Source organism: Zingiber officinale, chromosome 3B (assembly GCF_018446385.1).
Source record: "Zingiber officinale cultivar Zhangliang chromosome 3B, Zo_v1.1, whole genome shotgun sequence".
Lineage (NCBI taxonomy): Eukaryota > Viridiplantae > Streptophyta > Magnoliopsida > Zingiberales > Zingiberaceae > Zingiber > Zingiber officinale.
Window position 1 is genome coordinate 42,749,776 of NC_055991.1, and position 26,347 is coordinate 42,776,122.

Genomic DNA, 26,347 nt, shown 5'->3' on the forward strand with positions numbered 1-26,347 from the left:
AACGTAGAAGTTGTGGCTTGTTGATTTTGAAGTATTGTTTTGAATTCTGGCTGAATAGTGTTTTTATAAGGTGTTAAAGACATCTCCAACCTGGTTCGAGGCACCTCCAGCTGCAATAATTATCACCTCAGCTTCGACTCGATAAATTCCATAAACTATGCTCTTTATCCGCCTGGGAACGCCTTCCAGGTGCTTCGAGTTACCTCCAATGCACTCTGAGGCATCCTCCATGCACTCCAAGTGCCTCCCTATGTAAATTTTATCCTCAAAGTTTATTTGAGTGAGAGTATCTTTGCGTAACTCCGAAGCATCTATGAGCAACCTTGAAAGATGTTCATCCGAGGCTAACTTAGAATCTCTTATAAAACATGTTAATCAAATATGAAAGATATCCTACACTACAAATTAGTTGCTAGTGATCATTGACGTGATGTCGGCCACAAGAAGTATGGAATCTGAATTAAAGCCAACTGCGAAACAATTTCCTTGAATCTTGGGGTTTTGATGCGCAGCTCGAGAAGGAAAAAAACATTGCGAAACCATTTCCTTCATAAATGAGTTTTGACCCTCGGAAATTTTTAACTAAACAATTGGCGAAGAATCCGGAGAAATTGATCCAAAAGATCCGCTTCCGTAGCAGCGAGAATCGTCACATCACAAAACCGTAATCAAAGCTGCGATTTTTCCTCGATTCTTGGCCAAGGAAAACCCCGTAAAAAAAAAACCATCTTTAGCTCTTCCTCTAGTCGGATTCTCCGCCGCCAAATCCACTATTTCAAACAGAGCGGAGACGACGGCATCGCAGCGAGAAAAGAGGAAGGTTTTTATTTTTGTTTCCTTTGTTCCCCTTTTGTCTTGATAGGAATCAATCACAGCAGTGCAGAACAGAGCAAACTTCGGCTTTGTCTTCAATTCTTCCCCTTTCCCTGCTCTTCATTTAGGTGCTCCGACCAGTCACAGAGCACCTTATTGCGTGAGCCAAGGTGAGGCTTTGGCCCATGCCATGCAAATTACCGAGAGCAATCTGAACGTGTAGTAAATGTCGCGAGGGAGAAATCACGAGACTGCCAGCGTCCAATCTTTCAAAGGCAAATTTCTCGTTACAAAATTGGAAGGAAGACGCAACGCGTGCGATTTGAACTCGCGAGGTCAGTCCTCCTCGGTTTGTGTGTCACCAAATACTCTGTCTCTTTTCGGGCATGTCTTCTAGCTAGTAGTGGGTGCAGAAAAATCCATGGCTTCTCCATGTTGAAGGTAACTTACCCTTGGCTCAATCCCTCTCTTCTTTGATCTCGCCTCTGTCGCCTCACATGGAAATTTGGAGCCAATAGAAGCATAGGAATGCGAGCATTTAGTTTTCAGCCGCGTCTTTATTTGAAATGCTGCGAATTTACTCTCACTCTTCAGATTTCCCGGTTCTCTTGCTTTTGATCTATACATTACTTTTATCTTCTCTCTTCTGAGTTTTACCGTTTGAAAGAGAGGGTTTTGTTTGCGGTAAGTTCTTGCCATTATTTAGATTTATGTATTCTTGATCGGGGTCTTCGACGTGTCACTTGTTCTCTTTTTGTAGGAGAGATGGGCCGGGCGGCGAGGTGGTTCCGCAATCTTTGGAGTGGGAGTAAGGAGAACAAGCAGACTAAGGACTCCTCCAGTACTGAGGCGAGGGCGGAGAAGAAAAGATGGAGCTTTCGTAAGTCGCAGGACTCCGGCGACGTGACGTTGGGCCAGAACGCCGCTTCGGCGGCGGCGGCCATCGAGGCGGCGTGGTTCAAGTGCTTCTACGACAAAAGCAAGATGAGGCAGAGCAAGAACACGATCGCTGTGGCCGCCGCCGTGGTGCATCTCGCTGGAAATGGAGCGAGCGCCGCGGTTGTCGCCTCCCACGAGTCGGCGGCGGCGGCGGCTGTGCGGATTCAAGCAGCTTTCAGGGGCTACTTGGTAGCGAATCATCTTCTCATTTCCGTAACTAAAAATTTTTTTATCGGCGACGTTTTCAAATATACGATTTGTCTCCTACTACTTGTTCTTTGCGCGAAGAACGCATAGCTTTTAATTTCACTTTATCTTCTGAATCGAATTCATTGCTGCCTAGCTCTCTTCATCATTCAATATGCCTGCTATTACTTAATTCTCAGTTCTTCAATTCACATTCTTTGAATTAAGGCAAGGAAAGCTCACAGAGCTCTCAAGGCACTGGTCAAACTGCAAGCTTTGGTCAGAGGGTATCTTGTTCGCAAGGAAGCCGCCGCCGCTCTGCACAGAATGCAGGCGCTCATCCGAGCTCAGGCCACAGTTCGAGCTCAAAGATCCCGGAATCTGATCTCCGACGACAGAATCTTTCTACCGGAGATCCGCCATCGGAGATCCTTAGTACGTCGTTAATCCTAATTCTCTGCTTAATAATCACGAACTGCTTGAAACAATCGGCCGTCTTCAATTCATTACAGGAAAAGCTCGAGATCGACGTCCGAGACCGGCGGCTCTCGACAGGCTTCGACGGGGCCGTGCTCGCCAGAAGCCCGAACATCGTTGAGGTCGACACGTGGCGTGCAAAGCTGAGACCTTGCTGCCGGAACAGTACTCTCTCTGCTTCAGAGAGCGACGTTTCTATTCTCCATTCGTTCACTTCTCCACTTCCAATTCAAGTCCCGGCCCGGATCTCGATCCCCAGCCGTCTCCACTTCCCAGAGAACGAGTGGTGGACCACCGGCAAGAAGTGCCGGCTCCCCGCCACGGCGCATAGCACGCCACGGTACAGGAATGACTCGAGCTCCCCTAACTACATGACGAACACGCAGTCGTCGACGGCGAAGCTGAGGAAGCGGCAGCCGTTGAGCGAGGTGCACCTGAACTCCGGGATTAGCGGCGCGACGCCGATGCCATGCATTCATCAACCGCAAGAGCCATTTGCATGGATTCCTCGGCGGGGAAGCAAAGAGTGAAATTTACCTGCAAACAACAGAGAAAACCTTGTTTTCTTTTTCTGCAATGATGAACAATTCAGGTGAATTTGGAGGATTGACATGTGTGTGTACTTCATGAATGCAACTCGAAGACCTGAACAAAATACTGAAGGATTATCCAACTGTAGTATTATATTCTAGGAATATAATTAATCAAAGTACATGTTGTGGTATGGCCACACTTGTTGTTCAGTGATCATGTTCATTTGAATATGATTGGGCTGGACATGCCATGTGGAGGGCTGATCGGAGACAAGATGGCAGTTCAGTGTGATGCTGATGCATGAAGCAGGTCAGCTCTCTTTTTGAGAGCCTTTTCAGGAATCATTTCGTCACATAATTATCAGTGGCATAACACACTACTCAAGAAATATTCCTCCACACTCTTTGCTTACACTGTTACTGCCTTCCCTCTTCTTCGTTATCTTCCTTCCCTCCCCCCCCCCCCCCCCACAAAACATGGTTCTTGGATGATGATGATACCCTCCTCCCTCGCTTATCGTGCTCCCCACGTGTCTGGTCCTTTTAATTTGATCCTCTTGTTCAAACTAATATCAAGATTATCAAGTTCCTGTGTCGATCGTCAGCCGCAGCAGCAGCAGTTAGTAGTAAGTAATGTGTGGACTCGTGGAACGAGGTTGCATTATTTGTCTCCGCTCCATCTGCTCTGCATTTCAAATGTTATCTCAGTAAACTCATGTGTCATCATAAACCAGCAAGATCTCAGGATAATATAAAGAAAGATTGCATATGATACATGTCTCATGCATGATCTATTCAATGATGGTTCATCAAGAACCTAATAAACAGAGCATTCTGTAAGAATTCTTTAGAGAAAAAGAAAGGTAGAAGAAATGTTAAGTTCCTTGTCGCTTTGCAAGATGCTATAGTATTTTTTTTTTGTTTTATTCTATATCCTTGTGGTTTCTAGACTTAAGGTTTGGAAAAAAAAAATCCTAACCTTATTGTCGAAGGCATCTTGTTCTTAGCTTCAAATCTTTTGAATTGTTAAACAGTGATTTTTTTTTTTTCTTTTTCCTTTTCTCATGAATCAAATATCACTCTTTGGATTGATCCATCCTAATTTGGGTTTCTCCTTTGCCTAAGAGAGGGTTATTTTTCTTGTCCTTCCCTTCTTTAAAAATATTGGATTTTTCAGGCTACGAAAATTATTTTTTTGCATCGCGAAAACTCCGAAAGCCCCATCACCGGATCCGTGCGAAGTAAAAATAAAACAAAATATTCGAGTACGAGTTTACTAAAGCTAGATTTACATTAGGAGAAGATCTTTACCCTTGGTGCGAAACCCTTCGCGTATCCCGCTCTTCCACGTGATGCCGGATCTCGAGGTTGTCAAGTGTACAACCCTCTAGAAGTATCTACACGAACAAACTAGGTGGAGAAACCTAACACAAAGGTGTGCTAGCACCTTGGTAAGGTTCGGCCAAGAGAGGAGAGGGAGAGCAAGAAGAGAGAGCAAGGAAGAAGATAAGTTGAATGAGCCTTGAATGAAAAATCAAATTTTTTTCATTCACTACAAAAGTGGCCGGCCACATTAAGGAGTGTAACTCCTTTTCATTAAATGTGGAGGTCATTAAAGAGGGGACTTGTAACCTCCATGAGGTGGCACACACATGTGTCAACTGTGATGATGTGGCATATCATCATTAGTCCTCCTAATGCCAACTCACAAATGAGGTGGCAAATAGTCAAGTCAAACTTGACTCTTCCGCTTCCTCTCAAGTCAAGTCAAACTTGACTTAATCTCTCTCATGGTTGATCTAATCCAACCATTTAATTCAAGCCAATTTAATATAATGAATCTAATTCATTTAATTAAATTGATTCAATGAGTCATAATCTAAATTAGACTCATTGAACACATGAATCAACTTGAGTCCAACTTAATTAGCCCAATTAGGATTACTCTTAATCCAATTTGATTCATCACATGAATCTAATCCTCTTGGTTCATCATATGAACCTAATCTCCATCTAATTGTCCTTAGTGTGTGACCCTATAGGTTCTTGTAACGTTGGCAATGCCCCGTAAACCAACCCATTTAGGAGCATAAGTAATAAGCGGTATCTAGCAACACATCATTACTACCCAAGTTACAAGAATGTTGAGATCCAACATCACCTTGTGACTACTAATTGTGACTCCTCACAATATATGGCAAGTGTCCTTCTATCCTAGACATCTAGATTGATCAATGTGAGGCATAGACTGTGTCATCCTCTGACCAATCTAAATCTTGAACTCCAAGTAGACTCACTAAATCAAATGAGCTCAATATCTCATATTAACTCATTTGGGTATGGCCATGCACTTCGTGGTCTCACTTTATCAAGAATATCGATGTCTCTCCCGTCATATAGGAGGGATAGATCCCATCTACATCACTCACATCCCTCTGCATAATTCGTTACATACCCAGTAATCGCCTTTATAGTCCACCCAGTTACGAGTGACGTTTGACGAAACCAAAGTACGTAACTCCTTATATAGGGATTCATAGTGACTTCAGGTCCAAGGACTAGTAGTCATACTAATAGCCACATGAGAAAGTATATGACACTCATATAACGATCCATGATACTTTCTCATTGCGGGTCATTCAGTATACATTCTCCAATGCATACTCATGCGTCAACTTGATATCTCTATATCCAAGACTTGTGAGATCAAGTCATCGAGTTGACCTACATGCTAGTCTCGTCGCATTAACATTGTCCCTGAATGTTAATACTAGACTAGGAATGATTAAGAGTAGTGTTCCCTATATCATCTCACTATCGGTTCAACTAACCGATTGATATAGGTAAGAAACCTCTACTCAAGGACGTTATTATACTTAGTTATTTGGCACCAATACAAGTAAGTATAATAACCAAAACAAATACCTTTATTTATATAAGAATATGATGCAACAAGTCCATAATACAATCATCAAATGATTGACTCTAGGGCTCTAACTAACAAAAAATAAGCTTCTTTTGAGTTATTTAAGAATGAGCATGTTCTTGTCGATTATCTCATCTAGTTATTTGAACGAACTTAACTCTACACCACTTAGCCACACACACTCAACAACACTACATCGAAAGTCATGAGATCGCCATGAACAGGGGCTCTACCCCTTAAATCCATATCATCACTATTAACATATATCATTAAAATAACTCTATTTTTTTTTTGAAAATCCAAGTAATTAAATCTTACGATCCGACTAATTCTGGAGATGACCAACTCAAACTCATAAAAATTTCTTACTAACCATCAGGATAAATCCATAAATACAAGTGACAATCTACATAATAGTCCAGTGGTCCTAGTGATTTAAACACGAGAGACAAATTTAGTACGCTCCCTTAGTTTTAAACTCTGGGTGCATAGGGAACCCCAAGATGTTCTTACCACTACGTACACCATAGCTCGGGACATCTAAAATAACTCTATTTATTTTAGTTGGCACTAGATATCTAGTTTACGCCAACTAATTCTCGATGACTAACCCAGCCTCATGGAAAATTCTCACTGGCAACTAGGATAAATCAGCAAACGCTCACAACATATAGCCCATCAACCCATTATTCTTAGATCAACCATTCATTAAGCTAAATTCATCCGTTAATTCGCCCCCGACTATAATATAAATCTAATTTTTTATTTTTAGTTAGCACTAGATATCTAGTTTATGTCAACTAATTTTGGAGATGACCGGACCGATATCACGGAGCTTCCCATTGCCCACCAGGATAAATCGAGATGCCCTCACAATAGGCGGCCCGTCAACCCAACTTTCTTAGGTCAACTACCCATTGAGTGAAATTCATCCATTAATTCACTAAAGTTGGGATTCGATTCTTAGATGCTTGAGAAATTGAGAAGGTACTCTACTACTGCACCATTACCCTGAGGGCTCTAATATAACTCTAATAAAAATAATAAACCAGGTAACATTGAACCTAAGGCGACCGACTCTGCCCCACTGAAGTTTCCTACCAGTCGCTATGGTAAATTGGAAAGTTCTCACGGCGCGTGACCTAGAAACCCAACATTCCTTGTTTGTGCTCCTCATTTGGAGTAAAAATCTTTATAAATGCGCCGTAGTTGGGGATTGAACCATAAGTGCCTAGGTGATAACTTGACGTCCTTTCTGCTGCACCATAGCCCCGAGGGTAATATAACTCTAATTGTAGCAAAAGGTGATTAGGCTCACCCTAGGTACCCCTCACAATCAGTCCCTAAGTTATATGAAAGGAGGTAAATCTTGGGATTAACTTTTAACCGACAACAAATTGACTACGGGATGAGAGGAATTTTTTCCCCCGAAGGGATGCACCGATCATAAATTGATTCTTTACTCCATTATAATAAATTTGTCATCCTCTAGTCAATTGGGCATCATGTGGAGACTATAATATAACTCTAATGGTAGCAAAAGGTGGAATCTACTACCTCAGCAGCCCCACACGGCCAATCTCATGACCATTTATAAGGAGGTAAATCGGGAAGCTGAAGTTGGCTAATGCAAGGAGGACTTTTTTCCTCAGTTTTGCTGAAATTCGAACTCTTGTCCTATGGTAATAACTATATCCCGTACTAACTAACTCAATCCTGCTTGGGACATCAATTTTGATGCTCTATGATGGTGTATCAATGACATCAATTTTGATGTATAATGTAGAATTTCAATTTAATTTCACGTGATAAATTATGATCTAGTAAAAGAATTTTATTTAGCTATTATCATTGTGTTTAAGTATTTTTGGCTCCTAATTAGGTCTCACAAGTTAATACGTGAGATCTCTTATTTAAACGGATCATGATAACTAATCTCATCATCAATTAACTTACTCAAATGGGTTAGTTACTTCAACATAAAAGATTAGCTATTAAAAGATTATAATGATACCCATAGTCTACAACAATCATCTCAATCTCAATCTCAATCTCAATCATTCGAATGAAGGACTACTATGGACCATCAACAATGCTAACTAGAGGCATGCAAGACATGCTTTGGAATATGGTGCAGTGAAAAGATATCAAATTATTATTCAGACATCTGTAGTTTGATTTCAAATTATGATATATTTATAGAAATTTTTTTTCTAAATAGGACGTATAACGGGATGCTAAGCTTCTGAGTGGCCTATCACAAATACTTCCCGATTATCTTAACGGTAGGTGAAAAACTTCCGTGAGACTGATCGCTATAGGTTCGATGTTATATGATTTATTATTTTAAAACTACTTCTCAATTCATCTTAACGATAAGTGGAAAACTTCTATGGAATGTGGCCGATTATCCCAAATTTACCTGATTTTTTTTTCTCGTGCAAGAGTGCTACATGCGAATTGCGATATAGCTTGACCGTGAGCACTTGTGCATGGCAATTGGCATGAGAAATAGATGGCTTATTGGTGAATGACTAAGAAGGACAATGTAGTCAATTACCAGAACTGCTAGAGTAGAGCCTAAATATTTCTCAGGCCTCTAAAGAGTACTCACAATGAAGATGGGAAGGTTTGCTTAGCCTTACACCTTTTACGACATTGTTCTTTGTCTTGCCCTACTTACCGCCATGTGCATTATTAATACCCTATTACCTTTGTCTTTGTCCTGGCCTCTAAGGAGTACTCAAATCTATTTGTACTTGATCCAACACCAAATAGGCTCATTAATTTCAAATCAAACACAAAATAAATCCTCAAAAAACCCAAGATGCAAAATCAAATAAGTTGGATTAGCTCTAATTAACCCTAAATATAATGAAACCCCCTAATTAGCTCTTAAATGAAGATTGAAATATAGCAAAATGAAAGTCTGCAGGTCAAAAGTACGAAGAGTTATTCAAAAAACCTTCACAGGTAGTAATGACAAATGTGTCAAATTGTTTGCTACCTAGCTAGTCTAACTTAACTTGATTTGAGCCATCCCTAACATGACCCACCAAAAATAGGTCGTGCCAAGTTAGGCAGTTCTCATTTACTCATTTCACATCAACAGGCCAAAAAAATAATAAAAAAAGATTCTCCTAATTCAAAATGAATATATATAATCTATAATTCTTAATCCAATTAATCAAACCATGGAAGGTTTAAGAAGTGATGATAATTTTATAAAATATAATTGCACCATGTAACCCTAAGATTAACCTGTCGTTTGCAGCATCATGAACTCTTTAGGTAAATAATTAGACGCAGACAGACATATACGCCAAAACTCGGTGCTTCCTATTGGCGCTGCAAAAGTCATCCACGTCTTATCCATTAACACAGACTTAATAAAATCCAAATACACCACTCTCCCTTATCCATTTGTCCTGAAATCGTTCCGACGATTGACAAGCATTGCTCGATCTAAGCTTCACCAGCAACTGATCAGCATCTATCAGTCCAAGTGTTCGACGTGATCTCCAGATCCTGCTCGTTAACATGGTCCGAGACGGCAGTAGACACGCACAATCACCCCCCCTGAATTCTGTGTAAGTGCACAAGAATGAAGAAAACAGACAGTGGAAAACACTCACCATTCTGCGAAGGTAATTGCAGGTATGGAAGGAAAGGGAAAGAAAGGAGAAAAGCAGGCCAAGGAAGAGCGCAAGGACAGGAGGTCGGCCACCGGCATGAGCGGCAAGCCCAAGAAGGGCGGCCATGGAGGTAAGTTCACCTGGGCAGGCAACCAGCGGTGGTGGACAGAGAATTCCCCGGCAGTGGACTCTAAGGATCCCATCTTCCAAGTTGATGATGAAGAAGAGGAAGCGAGTAGCAACGTTTGAGGATATGTCTCTGCAAGGATTTCTATAACTTTTGGGTGTACAAATTAACCTTGATAATAATAAGTCAGCATTACAAGTAAATTCCAATTTAAAAACACTAATACACAGTTGCAGTATTTGTAATCTCTTCTGCCTTGTTAATTTACATATTTGCCGGTATCAGTTACAACCATCACCGAACTGATCCTTGTTTTCCATTTCAAAGCCATCACATTCCATGGCATAATTTGGTGTCGACGATAAGGAATACAATAGAGGTACAAGTGAAAAATAGGAGTGCCAAAAGAATGGTTGCCTACTTGCCTTGCGGCTTGTATTAGATCATTCAACGCAGTACATCGGATTAGGGAGTTTGAAGGAGCGCTTTGTCATCGGCGACCCCAACAGATCGCTCCACTGATCACCCGAGTTACCATGAATCCTGAATCCCTGCGCTTCCAGCTCTGCTCGCCTTTCTGACTTGTAGACCACTGCAGACTTTCCTATGTCTGCGGTTTGCCTGCCATCGTTTCAACATAACAAATATACATGTATAGCATCGTGAAATGGAAATAATTCTTCAAAAAGTTAGATAAAGAAGAACAATTAGTTTATGGTCTAAACATAGAAGGTGTATCAGATGTCTGCTTGAGAAGATTGAAAGAAATGGACAATTAAAAATTAACAAACATATCTTTTAAACCTGCAACAGCTTTATCTAATAGGAGAAATTCAAAGAAAAGATTTAAAGCGTCTTTTTAAATAACAGGTTCTCCTTCCCATGTCTGACTCAGTGATTTGTTATTTGATGAAATAAAATTGGCTGACTTGAAATTACACTCTTATGTTTCAGAAACTTCTATGGCTTCCTAACTGAAGAAAGACATAGTAGCTAAAGTATCGATAATCAAGGGAGTAAAATCAAACAAATGGTGGCAGATTTAGGGCCCTTTGTTAGAGGGAAATCATGATCAACGGAAATACTAAATATAACACAAGAGATGACAATTCATTTATTGATTCAAGAAACCATATGGTTGAGTGAACATTTGGGGCGAGCATTCAGTAGAACACAGCACAAGAAAGAAAGAAAGAAAGAAAAAAAAAAAAAGAAAAAAAAAGAAAAAAAAGAGGTTAACATATGTTTTGGCTTGTCAGTTCACCAAATTTGTAATCTAAATACTAAAATGTAAATTTCCATTAACTATGAATAATGGATATCAAGGTGTCTCTGAGAATACAACAACAACAACCAAACATTTTCCCACTAAGTGGGGTCGGCTGTACAAGGTTAGTCTGAGAATGCTTTACAAAAATTTGTGAGTGAAATTTGATGTTTAATAAAGACATTCCTAAAGTCACATTGAAAAATTTCATCAAAGTAACTTTTAAACAGTATACAAATTGGTACTAGAATTATAGAAAAATAAAGTAATAATTGTATCTTATACTACTATAAAAAAAATACATGGTGTACAAATAATCATATTATTAAACAGAAAGACATGGATGAATAAAATAGATCTTTCATAAATATTATGATGCATTTCTTAAATTATAAAACTTTGAGTTTATATTAAAAACTTATATTTGTATGGTAAAACTATTTTTTTAATACTAAATATAATCTTACATTAGTTTAAAGTTTAATTTTATAATTAGAAAAAAAATACAAAAACTTAAAACCTATATACATGATAATTTTAAAATATATATGCTTTAATATTAAACATGTTATAATTATTTTAAAAATTGTAAAAGAGGTTTACTTATCAAACACTAAGTAAAATGCAATGGAAAAGTTTCAAGTGTAATTTATCATACACTGGGTTGCTTTGCAGTAATGCACTTCGAATCAAGATGATTTTGCTTAATGCATTTTTCTCAATCCCAAACAATTCTAAACCCACCCTTGGATGTATTTTTCATAAGTTTTAACTTTGAAAGAGAACAATATTAGATTATGGTGCCATGCAGAGAACATAAGCACCGGAATTTCAAGAAAACGCACCATTCAACAATGTCATAGGAAGTATATGTACCTTAAAATAAGTCGTTCCCATGAATGGTAACCAGCGAACAATAGATTCTTTTCGGTTGCACTTCTTTGAAACTCACTTCGACCGGTTAGAAGAACTATCTGAAATCCAAGCCCAAGAAGTTCTTCATATAGCCATAGACTTGTTGGTAACGCTGGAGCCTTAGCCAAGTCCACCCATTCATCAAATGAAGTCTCATTGAAAACTTCAGATCTATGAAATGATGAAAAACAAAAGTTATCCAAATCAAAGAAAAGATGCAGAGTTTTACAACTTACAATGGAACCAAACTCGTTGGAGAAAGATATGAATCATATGTGTTCCAGATCTAACTTGAAACAAATACAATCCTTATAACAGTGAGTGTTGGCTGTGACAGAGTTTGCTAATGTCAACATTGTATGATAATGAAGTACACATGTGGTCAAATGATATGTACATTTCCACAAAGAAGGTTAGATATTGAAATGATTAGTTCTATTTCCACCTCAACCGGAACAGCAGAGAAGTATTTTAATCATCATTAAAAATAGTAAAAGAAATTGTTCAGATAATTCAACTACATTAGGTGAAATTCATTATAATATGAAAGTTGCTCTTATTTTTTTATTATGCCTTTTTAATTCTAGATCAACTCAAGCTGAAAATAACTTTATCTATGTCTACTCCTATATGTAATACTTTCTTACAAGAACATAATCTTAGCCACAATTCTTCCTGGCTTGGCAAATAGAATATAATCTGATGCCACAATTCTTCTTGGCTTGGCAAACGAATTGATACTCCCAAAACAATCATGCTTGATCTCTCCATGTGTATAACACAGCCAGCCAATAAGATGTGTTACAAATAACTGGAATTTATTAGGTAGGGCACCTCTGATCTCCCTTAAATGAGATATATATATGCAATGGGGCAAACACGTTTAATCATGAATCTACATTTTATATAACTATCTTTTCTTAAGCCCTTCTCTCAGAAAGACATCTTTGACTGTTCTTCCCTAGACCAATCAACCTTTTCTTCAGAATGGACAACTTCATGAGTTGCATAAAACTTCTCTTCCTACAGTATATTCAGCAATAGATGACAAATTTAAAGGAACCCGTGAAACAACTCCATGAGATAATTTTATATATTTGCACACATCACAACTAAGGCATCATGTGAATAGAGTTATCCAGTAATCTCAAAGACTGTTGGATGATTGACACAAATATGCTACAGAAATTGATTAGTGTGAACAAGAGCCAATCCAAATGCCTCAATATTGATCAGTAGAAAATTGACACATGTCCAATCAACCTGGTCAGCACAAAAACAGGTTAGATCTGCATGAGTCTCTTTGAAGTCTATAAAAGGGGAATCTATCATGATCACAAGAGGTAGGAAATAGAAAAGGCCAAATCCAAAACTCACCAGATTCAGCGATGAAGGGTCACTAAGGCTTTGATTATGTGAGGAAATGAGCTTGGGGCTTCTCCATTACAAATGAAATAATTATTTAATTCCGAGACCACATGTTCAACAATCTCATCCAATTCAATGGTGATGGCTAAAGTCATCGGAAACAATAGATTCACAATTAAAGTTAATAGTTGCTATAACAGGAAATTTTTTCTTAATCTCTTAAAAGAGAAGAAATGCAAAAGGCAAGTATAGGAATAATAGATAATCAAGAAATTATGTAATTGATGAGAAATGTGTTACTAGAGCAGTCAAGTTAGAGGGAGAAGAGTGTCTTGAGGATTAGGGAAGAGAGAAGTGAGGTGGCCAGAAATTAGAACCTTTCACTTTGAAAATCCAAGAACTTGTCCCCACATACTTTGGCATCTACGATAGGAGCATCCACTTGCCAAAACAGGTCCATGCCTTTAACTCCCAATATCTCTACATAGAACTTTATATGCTCACATGTGTCAGGTTTTCCCAGCAATCCTATGAGGGATAGCACATACACGGTTTACCTAGCTGCCACTAGAAGAAATTGCATGTTTCAAGGAACTCAGTCAAGGTTTTGAAATTTACTTGGGAGGATGTGGCAAAATAACCCAAAGTGTTGATAGTTTGTTAATGTTCAAACAAGGTTCTGACAAATCACTTTCAAAAATTTTAACGCGATTTATCGAAATAACTAGGTAGGTGTTTGATTCTCATTCAGTCATCTTGATAACTACATTTATGTTTGTCAAAAGGCCTCCTGATTGTCACACTTCTATAAAACAATCCTCATAAAATTATGTGAAAATTTAGAGGCAAAGCATATATGTCACTACCGAGGTGCTATACGGACAAAAGTGGCGTACTCTAAGTTTCCAATGATGGAGATATTGAAAAGGTTCTAACCTGAGAAGCAGCCAATGAAACTTAACATGCATCCATCTGTAATGAGGTCTAAGGGGATACCTTTGAACGTACTTCTAGGAATCAAGAATTGAATTATGTAGTTGCTTGAGCCATAACCAATTTGGCCTGCATTCCACAAGAGAAACAGGATACACATGAATACTTTCATTTAAAGATTCAAATTGAGGAATTAGGAAAAGGCATATGAGGAAGTTTGTGGGTCTAAAGAAGGAAAGATGAACCAAATGAGAAGGAACATACTTGAAATCCACCAGTGCAGAAAGACATTATCTTAATGATCATTGATGTAGCTACATCTGGTGAAGAGATCAAGAGAAGTAATGAATCAAAATCACATGCCTGAAGAAAGTCTTCATGTTTCACCAAAGATGTGGAACCTAAGTATAGCTGAGATTTGGTGTTCACTAAGAAAGATGCACAAGGAATTGGCACGGATCATCTAGAAGCCCTTGTGATTGTAGATCAAACTGTGAACGATGCAAGAAGGATGTTGATGATATAAGCAGCTCAGCCAATGTGTTATATTATAATACATTCCTTAAAATCGGTTTTATTTTTCAAATTAAAATTCATAACTTTGTAAGTGCCTTTATAAAATTCAAAAGATGTGTGGAGCTCCCTCCTTTGCCATCAAAATTTGGTTATACAAAAAAAAACATACAAAAGGCTCAACATCTCATATCCGGTTGTAATGTCTACCACTTGGTCAAACCAGAGCAATAGTAAACAGTCAGTTAAGCAAGCCTTATTAAGGTCCCTAAAATCTAGAAGCACCCACTAGTATCCATTTACCTTTTCACTATCACCATATTTGCAACACTGGAAATTCAATTTCTCTAACAAAATTAACACCAAATAGCTAGCGTTTTCAGCTACTACTTTTCTTTCCTTAGCAAACGTACAAACCCTCTAGTCAACTAGTTGAACACCTCCTCAAATTTAATCAGTGTCCTGCATTTCCTTACATATTGGAGCATGCATATACTCTATAGACCAAAATAATTGTCTCAACACCTTATGAAGTTACAATATTCCTCATGACTCTATTCTTTGTTTCTTCTCCTGCCCGAATTTCATGAATCATGATCAGTCGAAGGCTCCACAAATTCAGCATAGAGGCTAAATTCAGATAGATGAACTATGGTAGGGGTGAGCAGTCAACCCGCCAAACCGACCAACCCGCTTATATCGACCAAAACCGAACCGGAAAAAAAAATCCGCCGGATATAAGGGCGGATGTAGGGTCCCGATATTGCATTATCCGATCTAGTAGGGCCGGATATTTTTTTATCCCAATAACCAAACTAACCCGATCCGCGATCATCCCTACTTATAACAACTACTGTCGATAAGTTACTACACGTTGTATTAGCTAGGGGTGAGCAGTCAACCCGCCAAACCGACCAACCCGCTTATATCGACCAAAACCGAACCGGAAAAAAAAATCCGCCGGATATAGGGCCGGATGTAGGGTCCCGATATTGCATTATCTGATCTAGTAGGGCCGGATATTTTTTTATCCCAATAACCGAACCAACCCGATCCGCGATCACCCCTACTTATAGCAACTACTGTCGATAAGTTGCTACACGTTGTATTAGCTACTGCCGATAAGCTGCTACACGTTGTAGCAGCTATTGACGATTAGCTGCTACAACGTGTAATGAGTAATGTCTATTATCATTTTAAAATATTTTATTTTTTTGTTGTTTTATATTTATATTTTATATTTCATTAGATATAGGGTCGGATATCCAAATAAATAACCCGTCGGATATCTGATACCTAATAACCGTCGGATATAGGGCCGGATGTCGGCCCTGATATTGTATTATCTGATCTAATAGGGCCGGATAATTTTTTACCCTAATAACCGAACTAATCCGATCCGCGATCACCCCTAAACTATGGCCACAAACCTCCTAGTCAACTTATCTAACTTCTCATCATCGGATACTCTGTTTCTTACACCAACTCCTCGATCTGATACATCAAATCTTTACAGATTGAGTTGGCGATTTAGATCTAACATTGATGCATCAGATATAGGAGTTGGTGGAAGAAACAACTTCTCAACCTTATAGATCAAATTTAACCCTTCTCAATTCCAACCCCCTTTGAAGTTGAAAATTTCATCACCAAATGATAGACCTAAATCACAACTTTCAACTTGCTTAAGGTTGTCCTTTCAAAGATCACATTATATAACTGCACAAAACCTGGCCTAGAATAAGGATTTGTTTTCCTCCCCACAATCACAATCACAATCAAGACTATTATTCCTAGTGCCACTATACTATTTTCATTGAAACCAATCAAAGTGGTGTTTTCCTCTTCCAAGTCCCTTTGGCAATAATCCACTTTCATAAATGCTTCATGCTACAGCACATTAGTTGAACTACCTTTGTCCACCAACACCTAATTAGGTAATTAATAATTTTAATTCGAACAACCAGCGATCCTGACGATCTGTATTGATCCTTTATGATCCTCCTTGGAAGACACTAGATCTCAGTTGTACTCAGAGTCTACATAAAAGGCAAAACAAGAGAAATTCCTTCTAGTGTGGACTTTGACTCTAAGCTGCTCCCTCTCCTATTGTTGGACTACCGATTGTCAAATTTATATGCTTTTGAAACAGTTTCTGAGCCACTTCATTTCTCTCTTGTCTTTCAGACCCACAAATTTAAGCAAATGCCCATACCTGATCAATTTTAATCTAAATTCTCAAATGAATGCACTCATTTGTGTCATGCTCAGACTCCCTGTAATACAATAGTACTTTAACCTATCTTTTTTAGGAAATTCAGACTGAATTGGTTGTTGGTTGGATAATGACAGATTTTTTTGTTTGTTTGTTTCTTGGCATCCATAAGTACCTCAGAGTGTAGAGCATTCAATGATATTTCCTTAGACCTTCTCACCACCAGTGTATAACCTATCTTCAAGAACATTGATGAATTAGTCTTGGTTCAAGGATCTACGGTTAATGTCTTGCATGACAAGGTGGGTTGGAGGATTACATTGGGTCAAATTAAGCTTTAAGGAAGTTGGTGGATTAAGGTGGAAACAATATTTTCAAATAAACTGAGATTATATTAGAAATGTCTGAAGAGAAAATGTTTTGATGCCTAACGTTTAGTTGAATAATGTAGTTGTTCTTCTTTCATAGGTAAGCAGTGTTCTAAAAGGCACCGCCTAGGATTACATTGGGTCAAATTGAACTTAAAGGAAGTTGGTGGGTTAAGGTGGAAACAATATTTTCAAACAAACTGAGATTATATTAGAAATGTCTGAAGAGAAAATGTTTTGATGCCTAACGTTTAGTTGTTTAGTTGAATAATGTAGTTGCTCTTCTTTCATAGGTGAGCAGTGTTCTAAAAGGCACCGCCTAGGACCGCCTAGGCGGTGCCTTTTGCAAAGGCGGCGCCGATAGGTGTTGTCGCATTAATCGGCCACTTAGGCGGCTAGGCGCCACTTAGGCGGGGGGCGTCCAATTTTTTTTAAAAAACAAAAGTCTTCCAAATCGATTGGCTAATCAATTAAACACTTCCAATCGATTGGCATGAGTTTCATAAGAAACAGAAGTCTGCCGAATCGATTGGCCGATAGATTGGCAGAAGTAGAAGGTTGCTTAATCGATTGAACCTTGTCAATCAATTGATGAGTTTCTACCAATTGATTAGCAGCGACGAAAAGGGTTTATATTTTGATTTTTGATTTTTGAATCGTTGAAAAGGGGTTTTTCCTCTTCGAGCAACAGCCGCCTCTTCATCTTCTCCCTCCCCTTCTTCTTCATCAAAGAGCAGCAGCCGCCTCTTCATCTTCTCCCTCCCCTTCTTCTTCTTCTTCATCAAAAAGCAGCATCTTTGCTGTCATTTTCTTCTCCAACAGCCACAACATCAGCCCTAGCTACTACCTTTATCCCAACCAACAGCCAACAGCACCCTGCCCTGTTTCTTAACAGCAGCTGCCAGAGCTTGCCAGAGCTTGCCATAGCTAGCCAAGGCTGCCAACGACAAAGGGAAAGCAGCCCTAACTGCTGGGCCGGAGCGCAGCACCTTGTTCCCTCATTTCCAACCTTCGACAGTCTCCTCCTTTTCTCCCCGGTAGATTTTTCTTCTACCAAGTTAGTAACAGCATCCCTGGGTTTAAGTTGGTTAATAAAATTCAATTGTATGTTATTAAAGTAGGTATGTTATTGCTTGGATTGAATTGATAATTGATTTTTTGAATGTCTGATAACCATTGCTTGACTCAAATGATTTTTTTTAATTGATATTGATAATTTTTTCCTTGTGTAGTAAAATCAGGTACTATATCTTCCGAAACATCTAATTCAATGCCAGAGATTGATACCCCTTTGAAACGTAATTTGAATGATGTTGGATGGGAATTTGCGGGCTTGGTGGATCCTAAAAATTTGGATAAGTCGAAATGTAAGTTGTGTGGAAAAATTACTAGTGGTGAAATTTATAGGATCAAACATAATGCCAATATCAAGGGAAATGTTGCCCTGTGTAAGAAGTCTTTGGATGAGAATAAAGTGAGGTGTAAGAATGCCATTGAAGAAGCAAGAACAAAAAAGAAACATAAAAATATGAATGAAATGGAGATGAGAGAAGAAGTTGTTCGAGAAGAATGTGAGGAAGATGAAGGAAGTCAAGGGAAAGAAAGCAACCTGCTTACTCTTGGCCCTATGGACCGATTTGCATTTGTCATTGACCCGGAATCTTCATTGAGTGGAAGTAAGAAGACAAAACAACAACAAAATATTATTGATGCACTTTGAGAGTAAAGGACACACATTGTGCATCAATATTTAGTTTGATGGGTGTACGAGTCTGGAATTCCTTTTCATGCCACTAACAATGATAGCTTCAAGAGGTTTGAGAAAGCGGTTGGTCAATTTGGCCCGGGTTATCGTCCTCCAACTCAATACCTATTAAGGGAGCCCTTATTGAAGGAAGAGGTTGATAGAACTAAAAATCTATTAAAGAAGCAAGAAGAAGAATGAGCTTTGAATGGTTGCTCAATTTTAACAGATGCTTGGACCGACGGGAAAAGAAGTATCATGAATTTATGCGTCAATTGTAAATAAGGCATAACCTTTCCTTTCTTCTAGAGAAGCATCGGATGAAGACCACATCGGGAATTATATATTTGAATATGTGGACAAGTGCATTGAAGCAGTTGGGCCCCAAAGTGTAATTCAAGTGGTAACAAACAATGCTTTGAATAATATGGCAGGAACAGATTTGTTGAAGGAGAAGAGGCCACATATATTTTGGATTTTATGTGTAACTCACACCGTAAATCTTATGCTTCAAGGAATTGAGAACCAACCTAAGTTCAAAGGGGTGATTAAGAAGGCAAAGAGTTTGACAATCTTTATTTATGCACATCACAAAACATTGTCAATGATGAGAAAGTTTACCAAAAAAAGGGACATAGTGAGGCCGGGAGTAAGACGATTTGCAACCGCTTTTCTAACTTTGCAAAGCTTGATGGAGAAGAAAAGTGAACTAAGAGCTATGGTTGCTAGTGAAGAATGGAATACATGCCAACATTCAAAGAGTGCAAAGGGGAAGGTGGCATATAATACTGCTATGAGTGCCTCTTTTAGAATAGGGTAAGTTTTTGCTTGAAGGTATTTGCCCCTTTAGTTAAGTTACTTCGTCTTGTTGATGGGGATAAGAAGCCATCTATGGGTTTTGTGTATAGAGAATTACTTAGAGTGAGAGAGGAGATTAAAGTGGCATTCAAAAATCAAAAGCTTCACTATTGTTCGATTATTGATATTATTGATGAGAAAAATCGTAATCGTCTTGACAGCCCACTACATTTGACAGCCTACCTCTTGAATCCTTATTACTTCTTCAATGACCAAAGCATAGGAAGTGAAGAAGTGATCACAAATGGATTTTTCACTTGTGTTGAAGCATTCTTTTCCGATGATATTGATAGCCAAAGTGAGGTAGTAAATGTAGAGTTGTTGAAGTATATCAATAAAGTGGGGGATTTGGAAGCACATTGGCTATAATTGGATGCAAAAAAAGATGAGAAATATGATTCGGGTAACAACTAAGTAATAATTGCTTACTTTATTTTGTAATTTTTATTGCTTGTTTCTTGATTTCGCTTATTATTATTATTTGATTTATTTTTATTTAGTTGGATGGTGGCATCTTTTCGGAATGGTGTACCTAAATTGCAAAAGATGGCTAAAAGGATCATTTCTTTAACTACAAGTTCTTCCAATTGTGAGAAAAATTAGAGTACTTTTGAGGGAGTAAGTACTTAATTACTTATTGTATAACTACTAATTAGTAATTACTAAATGTCTAAATATGTATTCAATATTAATATTTTTCTTTAATGTAGATCCATACAAAAAAAAAAAAGAAATAGATTACATACCGGAAGGTTGAACAATTTAGCCTATGTTCAATTCAATGCCAAGATCATAAATAAAAAGAGAAGACAAGAAGGAAAAGGAGTTGATGTTTTACTTGCTAGTGAAGCAACTATGGCACAAGGATGGATTGTTGATGGTGGAGATGAAGATGTTGAGACAAATATTGAAGATGTAAGAAAACTTCACAAAGAAGAATTTGTATAGGATGAAAAGGAAGATGCCATGGATTTTGAGTTTGAATTTGATACAAAGCAAGTGTTGGAGAAATATGGAGATAAACTAGAAGAAAAATTAGGGATGGAGGATTATATGAGTTATTCTGTGTACTTTTACTATTTTCATTGTATGTTGATGTTGAACAAATTAATATTTTAAATTTTGATTAATATTTGTTCCTTGTCAGTATTTTTGCTATTTTGAACTATTTTTATTGTATGTTGAAATCAAAGTATACATATTTTTTTTCTTAGAGAACCCTTCAAAATTGATTGGTCGATCAATTGAATATTGTCAATCGATTGACAGGAGTTTCGTGAGGAAACAGAGTGTCAATCGATTGGCCAATAGATCAATTGGCAGGAGTTTCGTGAGAAAAAAATATTCCACCTAAGCGCTAGGCGGCAGGTAACTGCCCGCCTACCGCCTAGCCCCTTTTAGAACATTGTAGGTGAGTAATGCAGTTGTTCTAATAAAATGATTCCATGGTCTCCAGCTATAGGCATTTAAAATTGACATGAAATTTAACTTTTATCTTTTCAATTACAAAATTCAAATTTGACATCAAAACTAGTTCTTTGGAGATGGATAGCAAGTTATAAAGCAAATATCTGCAGCCCACAAGTCTGGTATAGTGACTTAGGGTATAAGCTGCCTTAATATTAGTTGAGTAGTCAAATTTTGTCAAGCAATTGGACACCATATAGACTTAAGGAAATGGAACATCGAGGCCAATATTCAACCACTAGTCATTTGAGGTAAGGTGCATGAGAGAAATCGACATGTTTAATAGAATGCCACAGCACATCGAATATTGAGATATGCTTTTGAGCGAGTAGAATGTTCGCAAGCATTTTCGCTGGATCATTAGCTCAGAAGCATTCTTATAAAATTTTTAGAAAATTCGATTTTCTTTTAGTAGATACTTGTCCCAGAAGAAGATAATAGATCCAGTTTCATAAATCCATAAAGAAAATCATCGAGTAGAAAGCACGAAAAAGATTACCCGTATCCATGGACCACATAATACGGAAGATTGGAAAGCAGCGTCTCGTCGATGTCAAAGATCCATATGTCTTTCCCATCGCCCTCAATCTGAACAGTCATGGCGAAGGACAGAGAGTCAGCGCCGACAACGTCGGAATCCGACGAGTACCGATCCCCGTTCATGTATTCCTCCACCAACCCGAGGCAGTTTTCTGGGATGATCCTCCAATGCCCTGCGTTATTAGTTTCCACAGAGAGCCTCCAGCTATCGCAGAAGATGCCATCGGCGGCTCCTCGGAAGCCAGCGGATCCGCTGAAAACGCGGTCGTCGGGGACCATCCGGAGGAGGGAGTGGTAGGTATTGGCGGAGGCGTAGGAAAAGAGCAAGATGAGGAGGAGATGAAGGAATCGGAAGGGCGACATTGAATTGGAACCCTAACCAGGAAAAGGCTTATTCGATAGCTTGTCACGGAAGGAAAGGGATTTGTGAGAGGAGAGCCCCGGAAGATTGAATGGCCTGCGGATGGGAATATCGTAATTAACGATTAAATTCGAAATTTTGGTGCATGACCCTTTTAGATATATGGGATATTACCATATAACATATAAGATCGAGGGATCAAGTCCCGACTAGATCTACATAAATTTGCATACCAAATTTATCAAATATGTGTGATTAGGAGTTTATGATGATGATCTGGTTAAAAATCATTAAATTCTTATTCTTATTCTTTCTTATTGTCATGAAAGAAAAAAATCATTAAATAATTGGAACATAACATATATTTGAGTTTAAACATTTACATAAATTTAAAAAATAGCGTTCGTAGTTTGACTTTCGTATTTTATGCTCAGAAAAGTCATCAAGGCAACTTACTAAATTTTCTTGACCATATGAAAAAGATTTGGATAGATCTTGCTTTTATAAATTTAATGGTACTGTAATTTGTCCAAAATAATAATATTTGACATAAAATAAAATTTCTAAAATTATAATATTATGAATATTTTAGATATTTCAAAGAAAGGATTATAGAAAGTGTGCTCAAATTTTTAAAATCATGTAGATGCGCTCGAGATGGCGGGTGGGCCCTTTGGGATTTCTAAAATAAATCAACCTAATTAGGAAACTTTTAATTATATATTTATATTAATATATATAACTGTAATATATAAAAAAAAGGTAAGGATTTAAAATAATTAAAATTTGATATAATTAAATTATTTTAAAGAAAATAAATATATTTTAGTAAATAATTAATAAAAAAAAATAAGTTTATATGAATTTATAGAATTTATTAAATTTTTTCTATATTTTAAAGGAATCTTTTTATATGTTATAGCGATAAATGGAATAGAAAGGGAATATATTTTAGTAACCTTATTTAAGTAAAGAAATATTTATTTTTTAAAATTTATTTTATTTTCTCTAAACCTAGTGCAACTGCCGCCCTCTTCACGCACTCAATGCCTTTGTGGCATCATCAAGTTGGCTATTCGTAAGCCCCATTGTAGGCGTCGTGCTTCTCTGCCCTTCACCTCACATCCGATCGTCGATGCAACCTTTGCTGGTGTCATGCCACCTCCCTCTTGCCAAGCGACGTGGATGGGCTGGTTGTAGTCGTCACTAGGGGTGTAATCGAATCGAGCCGAGCCAAACTCTTGAATGTTTGAGCTTGACTCGTTTATAATCGAACCGAAGTCGAGATTTATTTAACAAATATATTCATGGCTCACAAACTTATTCGAGCTTTTATCGAGCCTAAACGAGCTTAATAAATATAAATCATAAATTTAAATATTCATTAAAAATTAAATTATATATTTAGAGAAAATTATAATATTATTATTAAAATTTATAATTTTATTCTAATAAATAAATTTAATATATTTGTCTATATTTTTCATAAGTAGAGTATAAAATTTATAAATTTAAAATCAAAACTATTATTTTTTTTTATTTAAAAGTTGCTTAATGAGCTTAACGAATGTGTTCACGAGCTAACGAGCCGAATATTACGAAACTTGAGCTTGGTTTGTTTATCTTAACGAGCCTCATTAAACGAGCTCAAACGAGGTTTTATCGAATACACTCCTGCTTCAGACCAACAGAAAGCTTACTAACGGACCTTACTCAATCCCTGTGTTGGACTGGGCACAAATCTCACTTCAGACACCTTGGTCTAGGCTTTTCACGGCCGCAAACACCTCGTCCAAATTGTCGGGCATATCAAATAAACTTTCAATAGCCTGGCCGACCGGGGATGCGAATATTAACATAGATCAGACGAAAATATAACTCATTATTCAAGCAACTATTTAAAGTTCCTAGAAATCCTTGTAAAATTTGTTGAAAAACTCGTTATCGGGCATGATTAATCGCTTTTCTTTGTTCAAAATGAAGTATTTCATTTTTATATTTTTCTAATTATTCTAAACTATCAGTAACGGCATTAATTAAATTTACTTTCTCTCATTCTATTTCACATCCATTCATTACCGGGATACAGACAGTTGGGCTGGACTCTATTGTTAGCTCCCGCTCCCTTTAACCAAACCCTACATCCGATCTGCTTTGGCCACGTGTAATCAAACTAAAAGTATCAAATCGATGACTACAAGCCTTACTAATATTCAACTTGTTTAACGGTGTTTAGTTAGGGAAATGCTGTTTATTAAATTTCTTACCCTAATTGTCAAGGACATGAGCACAAGCCAATTCTATTTTTACTTTTCTAAAGAATTATTTTCCATTGTAATGGTCTTCGTGAAATTCAATATATTCTATGCACCTCAATTCCATTTTCACTCATATCCGATGTTGGTGAGAAGGTGTTGTGCAGCTTTGCGCCAACCAATTTATGCAAGCTAGCTATCTTTGTATTTGCTTTGTACTTAAGCTTCCATGTTTATCCTTTTCTTTTGTGCTCTGGCCCGGGTTTAGATTTTGTATGAGCTACCTTCCTTTATTTTTGATTTGCCACCACCTTGTGGACTCATTGTGCCATCATTAGTATTAATTCCAGGATATGTATGTAATCTGTTGTTCTTCCTCTTTGATCTATTGTTGACTGATTCTTCCCAAATGTTTCTCACATTGAGTGGTGAGTGTGTGTGCTCATTCCAATTTGGTTTGAGGTTTCCTGATTCCTCTTTCTCTTGTGTATCCATTTCTGATTCTGAATCTGAACTTGCAGCTGAATCTGATCCTGAATCGGATTGGCCTATAAACTGACCACATTCGGAATCTAATTTTGTGAAGTTGTCAAAATCTGCCTCTGATTGTGTTTCTTGTTCTCTGTCAGTTGCAAAATGTTCAGCTAGTTTTTCTGCTGGTACTGAGTGTACAGGGTCTGGATTTGCAGATTCCGATTGTGCCACTGTCAGCTGTGTAGGTTGATATCTGTATGTTGCTGGATGTGCAGATTTTGTGGATGTTGAATGTGCAGATTCTGGGGATAACTGTTCAGCTTGAGTGGGTTCTAAATGTGGATGGCCTGCTTGTGCAAATTCTGAGAGTGAAATTGTTGGTTGTGCAGGTCTTAGAGGTGACATTTGCCCTGTAATTGCAGAGATTGTTGGCTTTCCTGAAACTGTCTGGGTTCCGAGTGATCTGGGTGACCTTTCTGATTTTGTTCCAGTTGATTCCTTTTTTGCAATTGCCTTTGCCATCATTGATTTTATTGCCACTCCTGAATTTGTTACATGGAATTCAAAATCTGCTACTGAACCTTGTGCTCCAGCCTCTAAAAACCTGATCGGTTTATCTTCTGGCATAGTTTTTGAAACACCTGTTGGTTCATTTAAAACCTGGGTTGGGGTCAAAGATGACTGTCTATTCCCTGCGGGCACTGCTGGTCACTTCAACCCTACATTGGCACCAATTGTGCTGCAGTTTTTGTAGCTGAATTGTCTTTGAAACTTCACACTCCATCACTTCCATTTTTGATAGCTCCATGCCCAAATTCCCAGGTTTCTCCATTTGCTGCCATTCCTGTGGTCCTAAAGAAGGAATGTGGGCATGCATTTGCAGTTGGTCTCTAAACTCAGAACCTATGCTACAGTGTTTTTTTCTGCACCTAAAATTGAAGGCATCAACACAATTCCCATTTCAGTAACTGAATGTGCAACCACTGGTTCACTAAGTCCCTGATTTGATCCTGCATGTTGCTGACTATTATTGGGTCTACATTGTGTCTGACTTTCTGATAGTATTTGTAGTTGCTTCACTGCCAATGGAATGCCTGAGATCATGTTTGCTACAGTATCAAAAACTGAGTATGAAATTGCACTTGAAACTGTCACTGAAATTGAAATTTCCTGTGCATTGTTCAATTGTGAATCTGCTTTCGCTGGGACTGTGTCAATTGGAACCCTAATTCCTTCTGAATTCCCTGCTGCTTGGTGAGTCTTCATTGTCAATGGAGTTACTGGAAACTTGTTTGTTACAGTATTATGTGCAGAATCTGAAACTGTCTTTGCTGCATTTCCTGGCGCTGATACATTTGAGCTGTGTTTGTTTTTGATACCTTGCACATAGTGCCCAAAGTTGCATCTGATGCCCCTGAGGCTTTGCCAGCTAA

The 26,347-nt window shown here is 38.0% G+C and overlaps 2 protein-coding genes across 6 annotated transcripts; one reads left to right on the plus strand and one right to left on the minus strand.

Moving 5' to 3' along the window:
* Nucleotides 1-1,538: 1,538 nt before the first annotated feature.
* On the plus strand, nucleotides 1,539-3,083 carry LOC121968242 (protein IQ-domain 26-like). Its single transcript, XM_042518703.1, has 3 exons — nucleotides 1,539-1,941; nucleotides 2,167-2,373; nucleotides 2,451-3,083. Exons 1-3 carry the CDS (start codon nucleotides 1,579-1,581, stop codon nucleotides 2,943-2,945), a joined length of 1,065 nt encoding a protein of 354 aa, XP_042374637.1. The 5' UTR covers nucleotides 1,539-1,578; the 3' UTR covers nucleotides 2,946-3,083.
* A 5,994-nt stretch (nucleotides 3,084-9,077) lies between these two features.
* Nucleotides 9,078-22,333, minus strand: LOC122056432 (acid phosphatase 1-like). Of its 5 annotated transcripts, XR_006133158.1 has the most exons (5): nucleotides 21,784-22,333; nucleotides 11,780-11,989; nucleotides 10,062-10,257; nucleotides 9,650-9,768; nucleotides 9,078-9,460 (listed from the first exon to the last, which is right to left on the minus strand). XR_006133158.1 is itself a non-coding variant. In XM_042618380.1 (4 exons), the coding sequence occupies exons 1-3, from the start codon at nucleotides 22,185-22,187 to the stop codon at nucleotides 10,080-10,082; spliced, it is 792 nt and encodes a 263-aa protein (XP_042474314.1). In that variant the 5' UTR covers nucleotides 22,188-22,333; the 3' UTR covers nucleotides 9,635-9,768; nucleotides 10,062-10,079. The 5 variants fall into 5 exon arrangements, 2 of the variants coding, with proteins under 2 accessions (XP_042474313.1, XP_042474314.1); XR_006133156.1 differs by having other exon boundaries at nucleotides 9,650-10,257; nucleotides 21,784-22,330; XR_006133157.1 differs by having other exon boundaries at nucleotides 9,078-9,402; nucleotides 9,510-10,257; nucleotides 21,784-22,330.
* Nucleotides 22,334-26,347: the final 4,014 nt, after the last annotated feature.